Source organism: Amblyomma maculatum, chromosome 3 (genome assembly GCF_055883805.1).
Source record: "Amblyomma maculatum isolate TAMU_Amacu chromosome 3, ASM5588380v1, whole genome shotgun sequence".
In the NCBI taxonomy this organism is placed as follows: domain Eukaryota; kingdom Metazoa; phylum Arthropoda; class Arachnida; order Ixodida; family Ixodidae; genus Amblyomma; species Amblyomma maculatum.
This window is the reverse complement of record NC_139346.1, coordinates 179,440,164-179,457,659: the sequence shown is the minus strand read 5'-3', so window position 1 is coordinate 179,457,659 and position 17,496 is coordinate 179,440,164. Positions and strand designations below refer to the sequence as shown.

At 43.8% G+C, this 17,496-nt stretch overlaps 1 protein-coding gene across 1 annotated transcript in view; it reads right to left on the bottom strand.

The window, feature by feature from the left end:
- Positions 1–426: 426 nt before the first annotated feature.
- LOC146197063 (uncharacterized) overlaps positions 427–17,496 on the bottom strand; it is a 126,963-nt gene continuing 109,893 nt past the window's right edge. The window contains exons 9-14 of the mRNA XM_084596437.1: positions 10,664–10,792; positions 7,003–7,296; positions 4,195–4,257; positions 3,429–3,512; positions 2,411–2,497; positions 427–1,196 (exon numbers count right to left, since the gene is read on the bottom strand). Of these exons, the coding sequence (XP_084452563.1) occupies positions 427–1,196; positions 2,411–2,497; positions 3,429–3,512; positions 4,195–4,257; positions 7,003–7,296; positions 10,664–10,792 (1,427 nt within the window). The remainder of the gene's footprint in view (positions 1,197–2,410; positions 2,498–3,428; positions 3,513–4,194; positions 4,258–7,002; positions 7,297–10,663; positions 10,793–17,496) is intronic.

The following is a 17,496-nucleotide window of genomic DNA, read 5'->3' as shown; positions in this document are numbered from 1 at the left end:
CAAAGCACTTGCATCGGAAAGCCAGCACGAGCTTAACTGGGTAAGCCGAAAGCTGGCGCCACGGTTAAACCACGGTTGTCGCTCTGGTATCCACCAGTGAAAGAGATCCTTGCGCTGTACAACACGAAAGAAGCCGTTCAATGAAAGAAGCATTGCAGGCATCACAGACTGACCACAGCGCAGCACTGCAACAGGATCCAATAAGGGAAAGCGCTCACTGACGTTATCTTCACACGGCAGCCGCAGAAGTTTTTGCGGTGTTTGATTGTTCACGTTAAGAGTCCAACCTCTGTCGTGGAAAAAACACCGAGTAGCGTCGTCCACCCGGTGGCAGAGTAGGCGCAGCTTGTGTCAAAGGCAAGCGACAGATAAAGCAGCGGCGGCGAGAAGCAGCAGGACAGCGGCGGGCCAGCGAGGCGCGACCACTCAACTGACAGCGTGGGACGTGGAGTTTGCAAACAGCAGCGGATAGAGGAGCTGGTGTCCCATGTCCCACGTGTATATGGCGCCGTCACTCGGGTTGTAGCTCACCATGGAAGTGTTGCGAAACGGGTTGCTGAAGTTCAGCGACATCTCGAGGGCCACTTCCTCGTAGAGGTCAAAGGCGAACGCGATGCGCGTGGTCGCCTCGTTGACGCTGTTCACCGCGTAGAGGATGCCGCACACGATGAACATCTCTCCGACAGTCCGGTGGTCGAGCGTGAGGTTCCATACACGCTCGGCCATCATGGCGCGCTCGTGAAACTTGACGACGAGCGTGTTGTTGGTGGTGCTGCTGGCGTAGATGACCCAGAGGCCGTTCTCGTCGGCCAGGATGTCCATGGCATTGTGCTGTGTCCCGTACAGCAGCCGGCCGCTTGAGAAGTCGCGTGACAGAGACAGCGCTGCTGTCGACTTGTTCCCCAAGTCAAAGCGCACGATGCTGTCGGTGTTCTCGTGGTGGTAGAATAGCGAGTTATTGTACACCACCTGGGCGTTGCCGCGGAAAGCGTACGGAAGGGAGTAGCGTCGTGAGAAATGGCCGTCTACGTATTCAAGCAGGGATGTGCGGTCGCCGTCCAGCGTCACCCAGAAGCGGCTTGAGTCGAAGGCGCGCTTGAAGGAGTCCCGCATCCACGATCCCCATGATGCGTTGTTGTGGCGAAACAGCACGGGCTTGCCCACCTTGACCAGGTAGCGCCGCTTTGCACGACACTCTGCGATCGCCGCATGCAAGAAGTTAAGAGGACAAAAGCATCAACACCGACTCGTTAAACGAAATGAGGAGATCCACTGCCGCGGTTCAGAGGTGGGGAAGTGCTAGCCGTGAAACGAAAGTCCTTAGTATTGCATTGGCTCTGACCTTCGCGCTTCTTCTTAGTTTAGGTGATGGTACACATTGCTACAGCCTTTCACAAACCAGTCAACTACTGCCCTCAAGTTTCTTGAACCCAAATAGATTTCAAAACCAGAGCAAAATAAATTTCTATAACAGTTTTAAAGAGCTCACTATAATGGTCTAGTTTCTCTTTTTTGTTGTGAGTATTCGCTATTCTTTTCCTGACTGCGACCGCAGAGACGAGCATGACGTGTTTATACGCTGCGACGATTTCTGTCCTTTTCTATTTTTGTTTCACTATAAGGATGAGATAAAAATCCAGCACTTTGATGTTATATTAGTTTAGATGAATTCATTTCAGCAGCATGCTGGTGTAAAGCGAGGGGTCCTCCAGTTTTTGCGTGTCTAATTAACAGCTCTTCTGTGCCATTGCAGTGCAAATGTTCATGTAAGAGCTACTCTATGATTTATTCTGAAGGTCGAACGCTGTTAAGGAAATGTGCGTGCACCCGCGAAATACTCACACATGTGAGCAAACGGTGCTCCTTCGCATGCATCTATCCATCTTGGAGTAGTTAGAGGTGTTTCGGTTGTGTAGCGTTGATTTTACTTAAATATTAAGGAGTCCGCAATGCTTCCTCGCCCCCCAGCTTCTGAGTAGAGATTGTTGCGTGTATTCTACTTAAGCGATGCCTAGGCGATCATGGGTAGCCATCATCATCTCAGAGCGTCTTAGGTACGCTAGATGTTAAAAGTAACGTGAAATTTTACATTACTATCAGATTTGTAAATATTTAAAGAAAAAGAAGACAAAATGCAAAAGGACACCATTGACAGAAAGCTATCTGGTTGGGAAGGAATTTAATTTAGTTTGAATAGCACGCCAATCAAAAGAGAAATGAACACGACATTTAGGAACCTGCCCGATTCTTGCATCAAGTGCGACTACGGGCAAACTGCAACTCGCCTGCAGTCACACCTGATGAAGGAACCGAGTAGGTTTCAAAATGACGCCTCTTAATTTTTCATTAGTAATCTTTTTCTAACTTAATTTAGAAGGCAAAATTTAAGATGGTATCCATATTACTTTACCTGTGTCCCGTGGTTTCAACGGAAGCCAGTGAGACCGATTGTAGACTGTGTCAATGCTTTCAACGTTGAAAAGGCCAGGCTTGCTTGCTGCAGAGAGAGCATAATCTGATCAGCGAAGGGAAATAAAGTAACGTTTTAAAGGCAGGCCTAAAATAGAATATCAGCTATTGTTTGCGTGCTTGCCTATACTCTCCCTCACTTGTTCTGGATGTATTCATAGCTGCTTAGCCGTGCCTTTTTCTCATTATGGCATATCGAGCAGTGCAAGGTCTTTATCTACTCGAAAATGTGGCCCTATAAAGGTTTCCGGTACAATCATTCGTCGGGGTCGCTTTTAGCATGCTAGGAATGTCTACCAGCCTCAACACATAAGCTTCAGCTTCTTCGCGAGCACTTTTTTCCACCTTGCCACGGAATGGTTATCAGGCACAAAAAACATACACGCACAAAATTGTCAACAATATATATTTGTCACCATCGGTACCCCACTAACATAAAGCGCTGCCTCCCGAATCCATCTGCTTCCTTAATCCAGCCACGCTGAATATTAGCGCATATATTAGTGTCGAGACCACGTCTGACTACAGCAAAACAGTTGAAACAAATTTATAATGCCCTTTTGATCAGCGCTCACCTTTTAGTCAAGTGGCGCTTAGTTCAGAGTTTAGAGCTCACTTCTCTCTACAGCAAAAAAAAATAAAAAAAATAAAAAAATAAGAAATAAACAAAAGTTCCATTTTTAACATTACCAACTACGCAGTCAAGTGCCCGTGTCCTCGCCTATAGGCACGCAGGAAGAGGAATAGAATCAGTGGAGTGATTCAAAGAACCCATCCGAGCTTTTTCATACTCACTGCGCCCTCCCAATCGTTTAGAATAAATAAACACATTTATGCGTAATCTGTTGAATAAGTCGTAATTGTTACCTAGCACAAGTATGCTGGGAATGCTCATAAGGTTGAGTAACAACGTTTCTGTTTTTTCTTGGCCAAGGCGCATGCAACCGCTGGAAGCGCACCTTTTCTAATCGGCGAACACTCGTGCGTCGATGGGCAGTCCGGGCACACTGGACACTCGGCCTCGACTACGCGGGGAGGAGGCGCTGCGAAAAGAAAAAGAGAAGACCTGCTGATAGAACGTTTGTGTGCGCCCGAAAGCGAGCTCCAAAGAAGCCAATAATGAATTACTAGAATACTACATGGTTGAATTTTGGCACGCTTCATCGAGCATTGCTGCCACGCGTTCCCTACGGGACTTGTTCATTGGCAACTCTTCGTTATTCACGAAACGCAACAAACAATTGTTTGCACCTATACTCGTTAAAAATTATCTCCGTGTTAACAGGAACCACTCGATCATTTATAGACCTCAGACGAGTACATACGAATTTTCAGTTCGTAAGTTACCCGCTGACATTCAGGGGGGCAAATTTACGTGGCTAAAAATCCCACAGCTCACTTGAACGAAGTTGTTTTCTGGTATAATTAATGTCATGTGGTGCCCTGCATCATGACAGAGGAATTTGGTGTCATTTTAGTTGCGGCAAACTCATTTTAGGAAAATTTCACGAGGACATCCTTCTAGTAGTGCGAGGATGCTTTGTGCGTGGCAGCGAACAGCAACTTTCCTAATAGGATGAGTAGACTAGACGTGTAGCTGCTTTTTTGTGGAATGATACAGAAACAGTCTTTCAAACACAGCGAAACCCCGTAAACAAGCTGCACAATTTGCTCCGCGTATTTGCTTCTGTCTGAACGGGCAACGTATGGTTTATAAGAACTCACCATGTCCGTAGAGAGTATAACTGGTTTCCTCCGATGCTGGTGGCATTTTAGATGGATCCAGCTCTGAGCAATACGAAGAAAGAAAATTGTTCTCATCAAATTGGGCCTACCTGTCTGTTAACGTTGTCGAGTTTTCGAACTACTCATGCAAAATTTCCCCCTCCCTTCCTTAAAAAAATGAACAAAACTATGGCAACCAGCAAGCACAGTCATTTTGTCAATGTATTCTGCATTGTTATATAGCATAACTGTTATGTATGTCCGGGTGAGAAACGAGAAGAGAAAATAAAACGGAAGTTTACACTGAGTCGGTCGATAGTTAATTTTTACCGTGTTCTCCTGAAGGTGTAAACTTGTGGCGTTAAGCCCATAGCATTGAGCACATTTTAAATGCTGTGCATAAAATGAATAATTATTGAGTTCCAGATTCTCTTGCTTGAAAGCCAATTACATATAGCCTTTCAGTTAGAGGCGACAATTTTATAATAACCACATGTGCAGACAACCATGCGGATTTCTTCGGAACATTTGGATCTCCTAGTGATCATTTGGAGGGTCTGACGGCCGTAACACATACGTATCCAGATTAACTTCTCTTCCCTTACCCGCCAACATTTTTACTTCACAACGGCCGAAATTTGAACATGTCTGTAGAGACGAATGAAACCCCAATTTGCTTAGGATCAATTGATTCGATCATTTTTACCAGCAGAAACATAGAGCAGAAACTCATCTTCCTATTCTTCAAGATTTTTTTTTTTTTATAACAGCAAAGCAAAGTGTATAATCTGATATTTTCGGAACACGGTCACCTAGACAAGTGAAATGGGCTATAAATCAACCAGCCCTCTAATAGGCATTTGTTGCGCTGTATCAACATGTTTAAGTATGTTACTTCCAGATCGTCGAACAAAAGCTATTTCTATGAGTATCTTTTTTTTTTTTTTTTGATGCGCCATCTCGTAAGAGTCGTGGAAACTAGAAGCGCTACTCCGGTATTCCTGATAGTGCGGACGCCTTTTTCCTTTCACCTCTGAGGACACACGATCACCGCTGCCGGATTGTAATTACGTAATCAGACTCAATAGCCGAGAGCTTCAACCACACCCTGCCAATCTGAACAGTGTGTACGAGAGGCAAGGCAATTCAAATAAAAAAGCAAGCAAACGAGAGGGAATAAAAGGAAAGAAATGCATTAGAAATGAGAAAAAAGGAATAAAATGAAGAGCGAAAAAATAATAATAAAGTCACAAAAAAGAAAGTCAGGGAAATAATGGTAAGAAAAATAAAAACCAAAAAAGAAAATTTCACCAAATTGAATGTAATGCAAATAATTAAGTTAAAGACTACTCCGTGGGAAGTTACTTACTCACAGTATGTTTTTATTTGGATCGGTTAATGAGGGTTGACTTCTCAGACCGACTGAAGTTAGAATGGAGGCTGTAGTGCAGGGTTCCGGTAATTTGAACAACGTGGGATTCCTTAACGTGCACCGACTTGGCATAGTGCACGAGCATTTTGCATTGCTCCTGGATTGAAAGGCCGCCGCGGCGGAGATTCAACCAGAGGCTCCCGATTCCAAAGTCGAGCGCCCTAATCACTGAGCCACCGCGGTACGGGCTTTTTTTTTTTTTTTTTTTTTTTGCCTGGCTTTGTGAACTAAAACGAGAACTACCTTTTACTCTTTAGGGGCGTAAAGAAGAAAGGAAAGGCATTAAGGACGACACATTCCGCTGTCCGCATGGTAATAAATATGATCTTTGAAGCTATCAGTCAAGACAAACCGTCAAGAAAGACAATGTACACCCTTACGCTACACTAAACCCCTCCCTTTTGGGCACCATGAAAGATATAAAATGCAAGCAACCGTATTCAAAGCCCCATTAGGGCAATGTTATTCTAAGTGACGGTCTGAAGTTCAATCTGCAACCTAACGTTCACTCCTCCGAGCATATCAGTATGGTCCTTGAAGTAAAATTCTGGGCCATCTGGCCAAGCGAGAAACGTATGCGGGACTAAAGCTTTCAACGCAGTTGCCTGCCCTTCAAGTTTCGACAGCAAGATGCCACAGCTGAGGCCTGAAATGGCACTCAACATAATACCAAGCTTTCGACTTCATGATATTGTCCTCTGAAAAAAATTAGGAGACGGCGATGATGAACAAGTACAGCTACAGAAAACGGAGTACGGTATATTATAAGCAGTTTCGGGTTTACGCCAAGCATGTAACTGTTTTGCCTTCGTTAAACAAGGGTCCTTCAATGTATTTTTCAAATCATTAAAAGACTCTGGTTAAACCCATCCCTTTCTCATAATGCAAGCCGCACAGTATTTGAAGAATGCTGCTTCAACTAGTCAGCTCTTTTTAACCAAAGAAAAAACAACCAGTAAAGGGAAGTTTGATTTATAGGGTTTAGCGTCCCTATGTGACTCAGGCTATGAGGGACGCCGTAGTGAGAGCACCGAATAATTTAGACCTCCCGAGGGGCCATTGAACGTTAACTGACATTGCACAGTTTACATGGCCGCCTTGCTTATCGCCTTCATTCAAAAGCGGCCGCCGTAGCCAGAATTCGCTATAAATAAATAAATAAATAAATAAATAAATAAATAAATAAATAAATAAATAAATAAATAAATAAATAAATAAATAAATAAATAAATAAATAAATAAATCAACCAATCACTCAATCGATCGATCAATCAATCAATGAATCAATATAATCGTCAGTAAGCCGTTTTGCCTCCGAAGTAAGCGAGATATCTCGACAGGACGGTACGGATCGCGTCATGATGCAGTATACGCACGGAAGACAGTGAGTACGCCTGTGGCATGTCCTCGGGCGTTTCGGCTGTCGCACTTGTACATGCCGAAGTCCTGTGAGAGCACGGGGTCGATGCGCAGTTGCATGCGGCTGGCGTAAGGACCAGCCTCCTCTTCGCGAAGAGTGTGCCGCGCGCCGGGCTGCACAGGCGTGCCTTGGTCGCCAAACAGCCACGCGTTAAGGGCTCGGGGGAAAGCCTCCACAATGCACTCGAGCAGCGCTGTAGAACCATTGGTCGCTCCCACGGCCCAGTTGTGGATCTTGATCAGCGGAGGAACTGCGAATGACACCAGGATTGAGGTCAGCTTACGTTATGCAGCCGAGCAATCCATGTAAGCAGCGTCGCTGTTTGCAGCCCTTTTTAGCAGCAAATTTTCAGTTTTTATTTAGCCCCTGTATTGTCGTTATTCGCCAGGTTTCCACGTACAAACTGATGTCCAGCCCCATAAAAACTGCACACATGCCTAGAGCACTCCACATTGCGCTAGGTAAATCTATTGCGGTTTTAAGGCCGACGTCCAAGGGGCGCATTTTCCCTCCGAAATTCTCGCGAACAAAAACTGAAAGGCGGTGCGCTGCTGCGAAATCTTTGCACGGCCCTCTAAGGAGCGAATGCCGTTGGCGCGCGTCGCCATCGGGCGAAACGCCGTGTGTAGCCGTCGCGTCGGTGCCGCTCCCAAGGCGCGCATTGAAGCGCTCTACCACCGCAACGACGCGGTTACTCGTCCTGGCTGCAGGACGTATAAGATATAGCTACAACATACTACGGAATAGCGTACAGTGACTAACCGTGTAAACAAGGGTACAAAGAAAGGGGCAGGCTACGGCATCGTACTTTGAAAAGCAGCACGGATAATACACTGCTTCACCTGCATTTGTCACAACCATTTCCTTTTATATTCGCCTAAGGTTTTTCTTCTTTTTAGACTTTTATTTCAATGACGTTGCACATCTCCCTTGGTTGTTACCGTTGTTCAGGTAAACTACGGCAGCTGCAACAGGAAATGAAGACATGCGACCAGCTATGGAAACGTACACAGTCGGTGCATTTTACTCGCATTGGAATCTTATAAATGCTTTTGCATTGCAACAATCATTATTTGGATTGCAGAATAATGATTTTGAGAATTTGATACATTCATTACACCGAGCATTGCAACGAGCGTGACCCTGGATCATAGAAGGAGGCAAACAGTTGCTTTCCCTTCACATGAGAAGCCGCATTCCCTCTGCTATGCATGGGCAGCCTTTCTAAACGACGCCTCTGCATCTGCATGAACATGTGCTAATTTTAATGCTAGTTTTGGTTATGCTTCATCTCAAAAATAACAATTGATGTCACACGAAACGCTTCTTCTGACAATAGGTGGAAAAACGCGCTCGCAACAGCACGAATGCGGCCGGATGCGGCGGCGGCCATTGTTGAGGGCGGGGCTAGAAGACGAAGCTCTGCATCATCATCATCATCATCATCATCATCATCATCATCATCATCATCATCATCATCAGTCTGACTATACCCGCTGCAGGGCGAAGGCCTCTCCCATATTTCTCTGCATGGTATTGGCTAATGTCTAGAGGACGCGGGAAAGCGGCGCGACCGTCGGGAAAAATGCCCAGCAGCACATTTTCGCGCCGCGAATGAGGCGGAAACGTCGCCAGTAAGTTCTCGAGTTATTCTAACCTTTTCGTTCAATGGAGGTCGGCCTTTAGTGTTCTACATAGGTTGCTTCTCAGCATGCAAGGTCGTGTCGCCAAATATTTTTTTTTCTAAGAGTGGTCGCCTTCATGTACTCGGAAAGAAGTGGACGAGTAGGCAGCGCATCAGGCCAGCTACGTCCTAAGCACTACTACAAAAAAATGCAGCACACACTGCTTCAGCAATGTTCTCCGCATGGAATAACGCCACCTGTGGCGACAATCAGGGCGCACAAAGAAAAGCTGCTCCGTATATGAGAAACTATAAGAAATCGCAATCCGTGTCCGTTCAGCGACGCACACGTCCAGCGATGAGACCAGTGGCAAGTGTCACTAAGGTATAACGCCGCTGTAAGGCTCATCGATGCTTGAAGCTCGAGCGTTCCAGACGAACATGCGTGCGAGCAACGTGGGTGCACACAAGTTATCGGAATTTTGGAGCAGGCAATGATATAACTGACGTATTGCATATGTGAAGGCAGAATTACAGCAGAATAATAAATTTATGCGTGAAAAACTCAAATTTTCATCTGTAAGTTCCAGCAAATCTGGCTAAAAAAAAAAAGTTGCTGAGTTCTGCAAAGTTTCTGGTACATTTTTACAGTTATAAGCTTGACAGTTTACACAGTTATGTACAGCAATAAATGAACTTTCTTTTTTTATTGTAAGTCTTGAGGAACTTGTTATGGGATACAGCTACCTTGCCCTCCAGAAAACAGGCACATGAGACTGCTTAGGTGCACTAAGGCGAGAACCTGCCTTGATGTTTTATTTTTATCAGTATTCTATTTCTTAAACTCTTTTTTATATAACTTTTTATTTTTATTTGATATTTAAATGTTATTATTATTATTATTATTATTATTATTATTATTATTATTATTATTATTATTATTATTATTATTATTATTATTATTATTATTATTATTATTATTATTATTATTATTATTATTATTATTATTATTATTATTATTATTATTATTTTATTATTGTTATGGTATTTTAAATATTATCGTTTTTGTTATATCTTTAGTAACACCAGTGCATCGCCATTGCCTTGTTATGTGGCTACTGGATTTTATTCTGGACTTCTGGATTAACCTAAGACCTTTCTGGATTCTCTTATGGCTTTTGGATATTAATTACCCAATTTTTCGACACTTTAGCCAGTTTAGCCAATGTTGGCTTGTTATATGGCTACGGTTGGAATAACTACGAATCTATATCGTTTGACACGTTCCTGTGGACGTCAATAATGAGCCAAGAAAGGTTTTCACCTTGAAACAATTAAGCTAGGGACGATGGCTGTATCACCCGCGCTTAGCCAACGGTAAGTTCTCCCTTAATGTGGGGTGGAGAATATTTTCTTCTGTAGACAAGAAACTAACCAGATAAGAAGCAGTCGCCCTCCGAAAAATTCAAACCAACAGCCACGTCCACGGCACTTTACTACTCAGAATCTTGCCCACCACCTGCAGATATGAATGCGCATTTTGCAAAGTAACAAACACCCTACAACATATGGTGTGGGGATGCAAGGGACCAAATATAACCACCATGGCCCTAACCGAAGAGCAGTGGGAGACTCAGCTGTCAAGCTGCAGCCTGGATGATCAGCGTAGTCTGGTCAGCCGGACTCGGGAGATGGCTCGGGTCCACGGCTTCCTGGACTGAGGAGGCTGCCCATCTAGGGCTGAATATTTCACTCTTCCTCATAATAAACGTTTCTCTCTCTTTCTCCCTTAGTGCTGATGTCTCTGTTCGAATGTGCCTAAGATCAAATTCCTCACTTCGTTTTTTTTTGCAGCGTGACGTCACGTGGCCTCGTAACTAAAGAGACGTTAGTTGCACGATCGGCCTGTCCGCGCCTGTGAGAAGGGCACCCGTTCTTTGAGAAACAGCAGATGTATTTTCATGAAACAGGGACAGGGTATAACTGCACTCACACGTGACCTCGAGGACGACCTTCTTCATAGCAGGTGGCGGGACGCCGTTGGAGGCGATGCACACGTAGGAGCCCATGTGGTCACGCGTCGTCCGGCTCACATTGAAAGTGTCGCCCTCCAATGAGGTAACTGCAAGCACGAATCAGAGACATTGTTAGGGCTCGTTCAGCTTTCGGCATACTTTAGTGTTATTTTTGATGGGGCCTGTTAAAGTTTGGGCCGCCTGTGAAAGGGCTGTCAAAAAAGCCACCCTATTTGTCGCTTTTCTAGATGTCCAAGATGGTAAAAAAACTGCCAGCAGTGTCAATGGCATACAACTCCACTCCTCCTTGACACCATTTACTTTTAAATCGATAGCATTAGAATTCGCATCACACCTGTCAACGGCGAAATTTATTTACCGGTCGTGACAGTGATGATGCCTTTGAAATTACGTGATCATGAATGACCGATCACGAAACCCTACGTTAAGAGCAGAAAATAAAAGTTGCCCTGCAATTCGCTTTCAGATCGAAAAAATGATGGCATAATAGATGTCAAAGAAACACGAGGGACTAACCAAAGAGCACCACTTACCAAAGAAAATTTCAAAAATAGTACCTTTTGCCTTGCCTAAAAATTTGAGGTCCTACATTCACATTCCGCGAAAATTCTTCCGCGTGAGAGGCGAAATTTCCTGATTGGTAGTCACTGATACATATCACGTGGCTACGATTACGAGTAGAAGAAGCCAGACGAAAGAAGCCAGATTCTAAAATGGCCCTTAGCGTCACCAATAAAATGTTTAATGCTATCTCAACGCTCAGTGAACATGGAGTGATGTGGTGATTAATGCACCTTAGACGTGACAATACCAACCGGTGGTTCGGCAACTTAAAAATTGCAGTAAACAAGGCAACAAAAGTAGCAAAATGTTAGAGTGAATTTTTGTGTATAAATGATTGCCTCATGGAAAGAGTATCCCTATTGCGAAAATGTTTACCGAAAACTTGAAATGTTGAAATGTAGAACAAGAAATTTTATCCCATCGAAAGAAAAATATTTGTTTCGCTATTTAGAGGGGCAACATAACTACACCGTTCTTCTCTTCTCGCCTAAATCAAGACTAACCTTAAGTGTAGCTTCCAAATACCTCATCTCCAAGCTTTGTAAGCTGCTTGTCTGGAAAGGAAAGCATTCAAAAGGTTGCAGGAACACAGTACTGCAACCAGACTAATATTTTATTGAATAAAAGTTGAAACAGGCAAATGTTTGTTTCTGAGCACATAAATAAAACAGTTTACTTTCGAAAAAATGTAACTGATGTCAATGTAAAACAGCGATCGCAATGCCAATTGAGTTATCGACCATCGAATTTTTATATTGCTGTCCAGATGCTCTGTTGCCGCGCAGCACATTTCAGTGGTGATAAATAGTAAGCACTCGATTCGATTAATTGGCTTCAGACGAATCATCTAGAAAACGCGTGGCCTGTAGAAGCAATAATTAATAAATTGAAAAATCACACGATGAAGCTATGTTTAATTAGGCTTTTAAAAAAATACTCCCGATATATACAGTATTGAGCGCTAACCCAAGAAAACTATATGAAGAAGCTATGACTCTAAATACGAAGCAATTATGTTCAGAAACGTTTAGTTACCGCTGGCAAAAATGCTAGTTAGTGCCAGCTTCACTTCCGTTCATGCGTCCACTAATAGTGACATTGTGGTGTAGTTTTCGTTTAAGGTATCCCAAAAGCGCGCTCACATGCGAGAATGAAAGGCAACTCGAGTACACAGGGCTGAACACCATAGCATTGTCTTGTTTATCGCCTGACAGTCTGCGCAGTTTTCATTTGCACTACTGAATAAACCTCGTTTCGTCATCACGTTAGTGCAGTATAAATTGCTGTACATTAATCTAGAATATATTTTGCTTTTAGCGCAGAGCAGTGCCAGTGTCACAATGTGAAAATATCCCTCCTCTTCGTAGTATCGGGTATCGGAGATTACGCCGTACAGTACTATTTCCCGCCAGCTAGCTCACAGCCTCTCGCCCCTGACCAGAGGATGAGCATATTTTTTGTATGCACTTTGTCCCTGATGACGAGGCTGATGATCTGTGGCTCTCGTGTAGCCTGATATAGCTTGGTGAAAAAAAATATACCTGGCGACTGATTGCTTAAACTACTGGGTAGTGTTTCATTTCGAAGCATATGCTTTTAGCCCCGATCTAAGATAGAACGAGAAGAAGAGGACGGATAGGCAATATGAGAGAGGATTGAACAAGGTCTGAGGATGAACATTAGTTCGCAAGTGGAGGCGAGGGATAAAGAGATGTTTTTAATGGAGGGAAACGCAGAGAGGTCGACCGGAAAGTTGATTATCTGGCCTGCTACTTTGCACCAGGTAAAGAAAAAAGCAGAAGAAGGAGGGTCGCGATGGGTGATGATATGCTGAGAAGAGGTATTAAATAAATACCCAAGCGCAATAATTTTTCTCACATGCGCGAGTGCAATCCTGTGCCGCTTAAGAAACGGCTAACGGCTTAAAAACGTTTCTTGAGCCAACGTTTCGAAAAAGGGACTTGTCTTCGTCCGAGCAGCGCGATCACCACCGGGAAGGTTCAAATGCGCTTTTGCGTCTGAAGAAAAAAAAAAAGAAAAAAAAACAGAGAGGGGAAAGGAGGAGAAAGACAAGGAGTGTGAAAGAATATTTCCCTGGGAATGAATTTCTATGAACCTCAAATTCATGGCCTCCTCATCCCAAAACTAAAATAAAAAGACTGCTGCTGCAGAAAAACTACAGTCCGAAGTAAATGATGCGTCAGCATATAAAACAGGTTCGATGCTGGAAGTTGTTTCTTAAAAGAGGACAGGCATTTCAAAGGGCCCTGATTAAGAATACAACTTAAAGGGAACAGTTGCCACCAGCTTTTAGGGTGGGGTTAAGGATCAGCAGAAAGATTTGATGTTGGGAAAGGTTGAGGGTTGCCGGAGAAGGGGTAGGCAGCGAACGCGATGGTTAGATGGCATCCTCGAGGCAATGCAGATGAAGTTATGTGATGTTAGGAAGATAGTGAGAGACCGGAAAGCGTGACGTGACATGGTCCATAGGGTCACGAAGAGTCGGACACGACTGAACGACTGAACTAAGGATCAGCATAGACTAAGAATGTTATACAAGAAGTAAATAAATCAGTCTCAATCATTAGTGGGAAGACGCTCGCATACAGAGCGAATCCTACAATTTTTTTCAATACGCGTGTCTGCTCCCTCCCTCCCTCCCTCCCCCACGTGTTTTTCCAAGCATGATTCCATATCACTTCTTACTTTGTTTCCCCCTTGAATCTCATTTCTTCTGACAATGCCCTGCTTCGCAGGTTTGGCTGACTCTGATTTATTTTTCTTTTCTTTCGGTTGTCCCTATCTCCTCCTTACTATATTTATTAGTATATTGTCTAAAGTTTTTAGCGTATTTCGTTTCGTAAAAGTGAAACTACACGTAACAGGATAACACACACACAAGTAACAGCACAGAACAGCCTCGTATCCTGTTCTCTTACTTGTGTCTGTGTGGGTTTTGTTAGGCTGCCCTGTTTCTTTACTTTTGTATGTGTTTTTCGGTTAGGTTACAGTTTCTTCTTTGACATGAGCCAACTAGTTCTGGTTCTTAAACCCACCCAGAAAGCTCTTGACAACTCTTCCACGGCAACTGCATTGCTTATCAGGTCTCTTTGAAATGCATTTCCCCTTTCAGGCAACGACTACCAGCATTGAACATGCTTTGGATGCTGACTGACCATCAGCCTCGCATTGTAGTTTTCCCTGCAGCTGCCGCATTTTTATTTAGTTTTTGAGTTGACAGGACCACCTATTTTAGGACCATAGAAATTCACATAAAAGGAAATATTCTTTCACGCTTTGTCCTACTCCGTTTTGCACTGCTCCTCTTCCCCTCCCCCCCCCCCCCCCTCCCTCACTTTCTTCTTCAAAAGCAAGTATGTATTTAAACATTGCCAGTGGTGATCGCTATGCCCAGACAAAGATAAGTCCCCTTGTCGAAGCTTTGACTCGGCTGGCGAACTTGAGGATCCCTCTCAAGTTTTTAAATTTTCTTCAAAAGTGCATTTAGCCAATTTTATGAAATCACTGCTTTCAAGATGGTGATTGGTATTATTGCCCTAACATAATTTTTGAAAGATGTCTGCAAGACACAGGTTGTTGCGCGCATCTGAAGGTACTGAACTCCAATGACGCGTTTATCAGTTCTCTAAAAATTTCATCGCTCTAGATATTGCTGTGCTCCCAGGGCGTACGAATAGACACGAGAACACTGTGCAAAATGTTTTTGGCGGGCGCGACAATAATATGAAAATATATAGTTTTGCTGCTTAAAATTAGATAACATGATCGATGCAACCAGCATTTATGTTTTACTAGTAATGTCATATTTTTGCGTAAAACAAAACCATCGTTCTTTTTTCGTGACGAATTTGATCTGCTTATTTTCCCGACTTTTGCAATTTTACGAACTTAAATTCGATTTTGTTTCCAATGACATACTCGACGGGCGTCGCGAATGCGGCAGTGAGTTGAATTTAAAGCAGGTCTGACCTCCTTCGAAGCAGCTTCCCGTTCCCTATACCTTGAATATCGACTGAAATTTTTCCCTGACGCACCCCACAAAGAAAACCCGTTGTCTCTTCCTGAAAGGCGCTATGTGCTCAGAAGAAACCAGGGGTACTGAAGAAGAAGAACAACAGAAGGAACAACCAATGTTGTAGACTTGAAATCCGATAATCGATCCATTAAGCCAGGTTTAGCTGCTTTGACCTTTGCACTAGACCGATGTGCGCGTTGTCTTCTAAAACAAACCACTTCTTGTTTCGGGTCCCTGTAATCTATCACTGCGAGTGCAATGAGTGTGGGTGCACAACAATACAAACTCCAAAGTACATTCAATATCTGCGCAGGTTTCTTTTCTTGCTTTCTGAGGACAACAGCAATCGATACCAGAGGCTTTTCTAGAAACAGCTCCAAGTTCGAACACTGTAAAGGCGGATGTACTATCCAGTGCAGTAGATGAGCCGCCCTTCGATGTGTTTAGTACGGTGCCGAGTTCTTTAGAACATGGCAAAATTTGCTTGTGCTGTGATGTGTACGAGGGCACGCTTTAAGACGCTTCTGCTGGAACATGTGAAGTGTAGTTCTAGTTGGTTTTGGCGCAGTGGTGTGCGCGTTTACGAGTTTGTGCTTGCATGCTGGTATGCGTGCAACTGTGCCGGTATGTGTGCGGTGACGACTTGTGTCTGTGTAGTGTGCTGCACATGTGTTGAGCTTTTTCTGGCTCAGTACGCGCTCTACGTAGACGTTTGTACCTGAAACGAATATGTATAAGCTCTTCTCTACAAATGTGTCCATGCTATGAAACAATTGGCGCATATGGAAGAGAATTTCAGCATAGTTGAGTGAGACGAGTGTCGCCAACTGTGTGTGAGGTCTCCGCAGTAATTTGGACCACCGCAAACAATTTCATGGTACAATGATATTATCACCATTTGACTCACCTCCTAACTTTTCATTACTTCCTTTTCTCTTTCCCCAGAGGGAGTAGCTGGCCAGGTTCTTTTTCTCCGGCCTACCTCACCTCATTTTCTCATTAAATCAATTTCTTTCTCCCTCTGGGGAACTTAGAAATAGTCTACGCAGAAACCTTGCAAGCGCAAGGCGCGCCTATAAAAGCATTTTTCTAGTTAACCTCAACTGTAAGATAGTAGATAAAACCTTTGAAGGCGAAGGCTTTGGCGGCTGTCGACGAAAATTTCCCTTTTGCACAATGATGTGTCTCCACCACAAGGAAACCGATACGACACAAACTGTATGGTAGCCTAGCAGATGACGCACAAAGCACGTTGCGGTGAGCCTAACCCAGAACAACTTGCGAACAAAGACTATGGTGGGAGAGGAAGGCAGGAAAACTACCTAACGTATTTTTTGTGCAAGTACGTGATACGAAGTAGAACTAAAAGGAAAAGCTTGACTGGAGCGAGTATTGTCGCATCTTACGCTTCAGGCCACGCTTGCCTGTGGTGTTGCTTTGCCGAGCAACTGCTGCGCTTGAAAGCGCTTCCTCTCGTGAAGCTGTTCGCGAAACATTCATCGACGCTCAGATGTTGGTTCCTGTTAAGTAGACATGAAGATGTGGAAGCAGCGGCGCCATTTTTGCCGCTTTCTACGCCTTTGTCATGGGAGCTATGCGGGGCGACGAAGTACGATTGTTTTCATCGCGTGCCGCTAGGATACGTTTTTAGCTTCCGCAGCACCTCTTGTAAAAGGAGAATTATGAGGAGATTTATTAGTGGCTCGTTCTTTTTAATTTTACATATACGCATTAGCACGCAGTCGTAAGTTTAGACTTTAAATTACTGGCGACATGACATAACCAGAACTCACAGCTTGTCCCCCAAGCTATACATGCGTTCCTTTTGTAGCCATGCTCTATTTCGAGTAGACTGCGCTTCAACTTTATCCGAACAGTCTATCAAGTTTTTGGAAGGCGGTCGCTTATAATCTGTTTGTGTGCAATAAAATTTATTTTGTTCAATTTCTATATCACTCATGTTTTGAATTCTTGGGGTGTTAGTGCTGTGGACATGGTTTGGTCGACCTGTATGCTTGAAAGGTATAATTTAGCGACTCATCTGTTTTCTTTTTTCGGGATACAATAAGGTTTTCGGTGAAAACCTTATTGTTTTTGACTCACAGTTGTAATAGAGGTTCTTGCACACGTGAGAACTATTGAAGGAGATAAAATTTTACTATCAAGAGACCTAACCACCGCATGTAACCT